The sequence below is a fragment of the Phoenix dactylifera genome, chromosome 3 (assembly GCF_009389715.1).
Source record: "Phoenix dactylifera cultivar Barhee BC4 chromosome 3, palm_55x_up_171113_PBpolish2nd_filt_p, whole genome shotgun sequence".
NCBI lineage: Eukaryota > Viridiplantae > Streptophyta > Magnoliopsida > Arecales > Arecaceae > Phoenix > Phoenix dactylifera.
Window position 1 is genome coordinate 22,624,332 of NC_052394.1, and position 7,223 is coordinate 22,631,554.

General features: G+C 41.0%; 1 protein-coding gene across 1 annotated transcript; it reads left to right on the forward strand.

The window, feature by feature from the left end:
* Positions 1 to 1,975: 1,975 nt before the first annotated feature.
* On the forward strand, positions 1,976 to 6,332 carry LOC103716513 (heat shock cognate 70 kDa protein 2-like). Its single transcript, XM_008804539.3, has 2 exons — positions 1,976 to 2,307; positions 4,369 to 6,332. Exons 1-2 carry the CDS (start codon positions 2,094 to 2,096, stop codon positions 6,099 to 6,101), a joined length of 1,947 nt encoding a protein of 648 aa, XP_008802761.1. The 5' UTR covers positions 1,976 to 2,093; the 3' UTR covers positions 6,102 to 6,332.
* The last annotated feature ends 891 nt before the right edge of the window (positions 6,333 to 7,223 follow it).

Consider the following 7,223-nt stretch of genomic DNA (forward strand, 5'->3'; position numbering starts at 1 on the left):
TACTTGCTACGTAACGGCACATTCCTATTGATATAAGTAATTCTAATGACGTGCAGCGTAAATAAGCTGCATATATCTCAATACCATATTCATCCACATAAATGTCTTCTTGGTATCACCGATTGAAAACTGAGAATGCTAAATACTGGATAAATGTCTTCTTTGAGAAAATTAAATACAGCTGATCGAAAATGCTAAACACTAGCGCGATACTGGATCCACGAAAGAGAATAAACAATACAACAACTGAGTGGAGAAGGCATTGCAAATGGAAAGACGGCATCACAAACTCTTAGAGAAGTATACATGTACTAAATTCTCTTTTTTTTTTTTGTGTTAAAAATACATAAACCACCTTAACAAGGCCAAATCAAGCCCCAGGAAAAACTGATAATAGAGCCCCTGCAGGAAAAAAGAAACTTCCTAATGGTGCTCCTCATGCTGTATCCTTTCCCTCATCTCCATCTTCTTCTTGTGCTCCTCATCCATTGCTTTGTACTTCTCAGCAACTTGAACCATCTTCTGGATTTCTTCCTTGCTCAGCCTGCCATTATCATTGGTAATAGTTATCATCTTCTTCTACCCAGTGGTCTTATCATGCATGCATGCTTGGGTACGTGCACATATTATGTATTGGGTTGGGCCTCCTAGAGCTATTGGGCTCACGAATCATGGCCTTAAGTTTGGCACAATTTTCAGTTAGTCTAGATTGGCTTATACTCTACAGTCTACATTGACCATGAAGATGTTAGGTTACGGGATAAAGTGAACCATGGGTTGACCCAACTGGAGGTGGTGATGGGTCAAGTTACTGTCGGGTTGAGACATAGGGATCAGGGGAAACCTATTAACCTGTAACCAACCCCATTATTACATAAGCTAGAAATTGGAAACTGAACTCGACTTGTTCATTAGTTAGGTGACCTAATCCGGCTCAATTGGGTCAAAGAAGTTAAATGGGTTTTGAATTGATTTAAGAGTCTTAAACGTGTTGATCATGCCTTAATGTGAAAACCAGACTAAATTATTATAGACACAAAACATGATAGACATGTCATGATTTAATAAATAAGGTGGGTCAACTAGTTTATGATCCAAGCTTGTTAAGGCCAAACCCAGATCAGCTTATCTAGGGTCGTTTGTGAATTGGGTTGGCGGGTTGAACTATAAGTTGCCATCCCTAATTTCGACTTATACTCGTATTAGGATTTTTTCCCCCCATGAAGTGGAGCTCTTTATAGTCCAACAATATAGGATATCGAGATGTACCCAAGATGCTCTACGAAGCAAACCTAATCATAAACCGGGCATGGTAAAAAAATATTAAATTTTAAATAAATTTGGTTTTAAGCCCAATTAGAAATGAATATAGTTATTCACCCTGAGGCAAGGAAATTACAATGCTCCAGCTGGGTTCTCACTGTTGCATCCTCTGCTGCTGACGTGGCATAAGATGATTGGTGCTACAACGGGAATCCGAGCGACGCATCGACTCCACGTGGGATGGTTTCAACTAGTCTTGTTGTCGGAACGGAGAAGGGAAAGGTCATCCGTCCATGATAAGGACTGCGGGGACCCGCATGAACTTTTTTCTGCAACCAAACACTTCCAAGCAGATTGGAAATAGTTTTGACGTCCGGACGATTCCAAATTTTAGATCAGTCACGTTTTCTAATCCTCGACGTGGACGGAAACCATCCATAACCCGCTTGCCCGCCAATCTCCACTCACAGCCCTACATCATGCGTGGGTCCCACGTAGCCACCGCTCTATCGACGAATCAGCGCTCTTCGTTTAGTGGCTTTAATCGAGTCCCGTTTCGCTCGGAAGCAGGCGAGGAGAGCCAGAGTCCACGTCCCTCCTCCCTCCTCCCGCGAAACAGAAGCAAATCTGAACCGTTCAATCAGATCGGGCGGCCCAGAAAAGTCTTTGGAACTTTCTAGAACCCTGGAGCTTCCTATATAAGCCCCTTGCGTGGTCGGCCTCTTTGCTCCATCTTAGAAACCCTAGCCGTGCGGTATCGCTCGGCCCTGTTGCTCTCCTTTTTCTTCTTCTTCTTCTCGTTTTTACTCTTTTCGATCTCCGTCGACGCAATGGCCGGCAAGGGTGAAGGTCCGGCGATCGGGATCGATCTCGGGACGACCTACTCGTGCGTCGGCGTGTGGCAGCACGACCGGGTGGAGATCATCGCCAACGACCAGGGGAACCGCACCACCCCCTCCTACGTCGCTTTCACCGACACCGAGCGGCTCATCGGCGATGCCGCCAAGAATCAGGTCGCCATGAACCCCACCAACACCGTCTTCGGTGAGTCTCTTGCCCTCGGATGTCCCTTTTTCTAGATCTGTTGTTGATGCATTAAGTAGATCTCTATTTATTCCTGTGGGTCTTTCTTGTATGGATCTTAAACCTATTAGATCTGTGATCTCGTGCGTCTTATTGGGTTGATTTGAATCGCGTTGATAGATCTGATTCTTTTGGTGGCCCTGAATATCTTTTCCCCTTAAATAACGGAAACAATTTAGATATTTTTCTCTATTAATGCTATCTGCTCGCTTAATAGGCGTTTTTTTATTTGTTCCCAACTGCTTGTTCTGGATGTTTTTAATAAATAATTCTGGCGGTTTCTATTTTTTAGATCTACGTCAAACATGGCGGCAAGATTTGTCATTGAAGTCTGCTTCATTATTTTTTCTGCGATCCTTATTATCATCTAGCTGTGACTCGGAATTTATGAATCATATTTTGGACATATCACGTTTGATTGTTAGAGAGAGTTTAAATTGTGAAGACAAAAAAAGGAAGCAGAATGGAAATTTAGTTATTTTATAATAACCGAGAACTTCCTTTGAAGCAAAAATAATTGCTCGTGTCTGTTTATGTTCTTGGGTAGGAAGCAAAAACATAGAAACTTATTTGTACCACATCGCTCACCTATGTTATTTTAAATTTTCATTGGAGAGTAAATAATGTGGAGTATAAGCCTCATCTTTTTTGAAATTTATGATGCCCTAGGCTGTTTAACTTACAGGAAGGTCTTCATTTTAGAAGTTGGAACGTGTTTCTTTCAGCTTTACTAGGCTTGGCTTATGACTTTTAAGCGGGTGTGCGATGAAAAGAAATGTTAGACATCAAGTTGATGAATTTGAACCTGTTATTTACATTTTTTAAATGCTCATAGTCTACCTTGAGTACGTTTTATGCTTCATAGGTGTTTTTACTGGTTTCTTTGTGCTCGGTTCTTTGGATTGGTTGGAGAAAAATTTAAGGGAATGAGGACCATAGTTGGTTTTCTATGGTACTACTGTCTGTGCTAGCATTGCACATCCAGCTTTTATAGAAACTTTGATATGATTACATTTTTTGTGATTTCTTAAACTATATTGTGTCTTTCCCAGAAATAGTTATGATTTTTTTTTTGCTTAAACAATAGCTGCCTATGTGATTTATATGTGCGCATGCCTGCATATTGTGAATGTTTTCATGATACTCAGAGCAGATCCAGAGCATTGGGTAACAGGGCTTAGGGTGGATGGTTGCAATAATATATGATCATTGTGTATCTACTTACTTGATGCATAGTGTGGTGGATTCACCCAAATACTACCTGTTTTGGTTTCTGTACTCTCCTTCTTCATTCAATACTGGAGGAAGACAAATCTAAGTGGAGTACCTTCTGTATTGGACTTGTTGGTCGAGTTGCACTTTTTTTTTTTTTTTTGGGGGGGGGGGGGGAGGTAGGGGGGGATGGTCCCAAGTGTTCAAATCACATGTAGCAAAACATACACTTTGATTTCTGATCTTTTTTTGTCTGAGTGGAAGGATTTTCCGTGAAGTTTTTTGATCTTGATAATGACAAACCCAATGGAAGAAAGTCTTGTGACACACAAGATATGTCATAGTTTATTAAGTATCAATAAGCTGATTTGGGGTCATTTGAATGTGCGTGAAGACTAAGATTTAGTATTGCTGGATATTTTAGATGTTGTTGAAGAAGCATAACACATGTTTGAAAAACTGGCGTGCCTTTGTTAGGATTCCATCTGACAAGATATTAGCAGAGCCATTGATAGATAGGGGGCTTTCAGTTGTGCTATTTCTTGATTATGGAACTTTGCTCTACATTGCGCATATTGTTTTCACTGGGGTTAGTTTTGCATCATCTTTTATTCTTTAGCAGATCCTTAAACTCTAGAAATTGGTCAACCGATTCTTAGTCTTCTACCTTTGTTATGATATGCTCCCATAATGCTGTTTTTTTTCTTTTGCACTTGATGTATGAATAATTCTTTTTTGGTTCTTTCTACATACTTCATGCGGTATCTTTTTGGGCACAAGCTCCTGGTCTTACCGTTCTTTGCTTTACAGATGCCAAGCGACTTATCGGCCGGCGGTTCTCTGATGCTTCTGTCCAGAGTGATATCAAGCTCTGGCCCTTCAAGGTTATTGCTGGCCCTGGGGATAAGCCCATGATTGGTGTCCAGTACAAGGGTGAGGATAAGCAGTTCTCTGCAGAGGAGGTTTCATCCATGGTCCTCATGAAGATGAAGGAGATTGCTGAAGCCTACCTTGGTTCTACTATTAAGAACGCAGTTGTCACAGTCCCTGCCTACTTCAACGACTCCCAGCGTCAGGCCACCAAAGATGCTGGTGTCATTTCTGGCCTCAATGTCATGCGAATTATCAATGAACCCACGGCTGCCGCTATTGCATATGGTCTTGATAAGAAGGCTAGCAGTGTTGGCGAGAAGAATGTTCTCATCTTTGACCTTGGTGGAGGCACCTTTGATGTCTCTCTCCTTACCATTGAAGAGGGTATCTTTGAGGTGAAGGCCACTGCTGGGGACACCCATCTTGGCGGAGAAGACTTTGACAACCGCTTGGTGAACCACTTCGTCCAAGAGTTTAAGAGGAAACACAAGAAGGACATCACTGGAAATCCGAGGGCGCTTAGGAGGCTGAGGACATCTTGCGAGAGGGCAAAGAGGACCCTTTCATCTACTGCCCAAACCACAATCGAGATTGATTCCCTGTACGAGGGCATTGATTTCTACTCCACCATCACCCGTGCCAGGTTTGAAGAGCTTAACATGGATCTCTTCAGGAAGTGTATGGAGCCTGTAGAGAAGTGCCTGAGGGATTCCAAGATGGATAAGAGTAGTGTCCATGAAGTTGTCCTCGTTGGTGGGTCCACCAGAATTCCCAGGGTGCAGCAGTTGTTGCAGGATTTCTTCAACGGGAAGGAGCTGTGCAAGAACATCAACCCTGACGAGGCAGTGGCTTACGGGGCTGCTGTCCAGGCTGCCATTTTGAGTGGCGAGGGAAATGAGAAGGTGCAGGATCTTCTTCTGTTGGATGTCACCCCCCTGTCCCTTGGACTGGAGACTGCAGGAGGTGTCATGACTGTCCTAATTCCAAGGAACACAACCATTCCCACCAAGAAGGAGCAGGTCTTCTCAACCTACTCCGACAACCAGCCTGGTGTCTTGATTCAAGTTTATGAAGGCGAGAGGGCCAGGACCAGGGACAACAACCTCCTTGGTAAGTTTGAGCTCTCAGGCATTCCTCCTGCACCAAGGGGCGTTCCTCAGATTACAGTTTGCTTCGACATCGATGCAAATGGTATCCTTAATGTGTCTGCTGAGGACAAGACCACCGGACAAAAGAACAAGATCACCATCACCAATGACAAGGGTAGGTTGAGCAAGGAGGAGATTGAGAAGATGGTCCAAGATGCAGAGAAGTACAAGTCCGAGGACGAGGAGCACAAGAAGAAGGTGGAGGCTAAGAATGCCTTGGAAAATTATGCCTACAACATGAGGAACACCATCAAGGACGATAAGATTTCATCCAAGCTGGCTGCTGATGACAAGAAGAAGATCGAGGATGCCATTGAGCAGGCTATCCAGTGGCTGGAAGGAAACCAGTTGGCGGAGGCTGATGAATTCGAGGACAAGATGAAGGAGCTGGAAGGCATCTGCAACCCCATCATTGCCAAGATGTATCAGGGTGCGGGTCCCGACATGGCTGATGGAATGAATGATGATGCTCCCGCTGCTGGCGGCAGTGGGTCTGGCCCCAAGATTGAGGAGGTCGATTAATTTCCAGGCTAGCATGCCTGGTTTTGGATTATGGTTGGTTAAACTTATACTTCCAGAGCACTTTCTATGGCTATCCATGGCTGCTATATGTCATGGGTCATTCTTTTGATGGGGATTTTAACCTGTTATGCTCTTGAAGGGCTACTTTATGTTATTTGCATTTAAGTTTCATCTTGTTTTATGATTGCTATTCTATAAATGATGGTCGCCTCAATGAATTTGATTCTCTAATTTGTGATATTAAGAGTGGGTGGGTAGTCGTCGTTTTTTTAAGGTTACAAATATTAAAATGACTTGTTAAAATATTGTTTTATAAATTTGTTAAGTTAATTAGAAAATTTGAAGGAGAAATATATGTCTTTGCAAAAAAATTAATATTTAAATTTAGTTAAATTTATATATTATCTTTTATATTTTGACATTTCTCTCTCTGTTTTTTTTTAGTTGAGTCTCAGTTATATATATTCATATATTCTGTTTTGTCTTAGCTAGCTAGGTACAAATCTGAATCCGGTGCTTGTATTCTTGTTCATGCAACATTAGTAGTGATGGCTATGAAAAAAATAGTTATATTTATATTGGTGAATTTCGAATTGTTTGGTTTGATGTTTTGTTTTCATCGGGCATGGAACTAGAGGCGTATGCTTTAAATTAACCCTTATTGGTGAAATCCTGCAAGCGTTGGGTGGCTTGGCCGATGGCCTTTATGTGGCCGTGATAGGGGCATGAGTTGTTGCCAAATAAATTGATTGTTCGTTTGCTAATGGCTGGCTTGGTTAAAAAGCAAGGCAAGCTAGAGTCAGATTTACCTTGCTTGAATATTTGAAGTTGCTTGAATTATTAATATATAAGTAACTTATATATTTTATGATAAAAATAATTTATGTTTAGAAAATATTATTTTTTACTTAATATTTTTTACAATAAATAAATAATACAGTTTTTTAATTATTTTATTATACATTAATATATAATAGGTAGAGTAGAATATATTTATAATTATAAAATCAAGTTATAATTGATTTTATTAATTTAATTTTAAAAAATGAAAGTTTTAAATAATATTAAGTTTGTCAATATTATTAAGTTTGTCCATATCTCAAATTTGATTTGAAATTAGAG

Excerpts from the sequence above, each read along its gene's own strand:
- LOC103716513 (XM_008804539.3), top strand. The coding sequence starts at position 2,094 with ATGGCCGGCAAGGGTGAAGGTCCGGCGATCGGGATCGATCTCGGGACG. Across the intron at positions 2,308-4,368 it reads CCCCACCAACACCGTCTTCG|ATGCCAAGCGACTTATCGGC; the intron begins GTGAGTCTCTTG and ends TTTGCTTTACAG.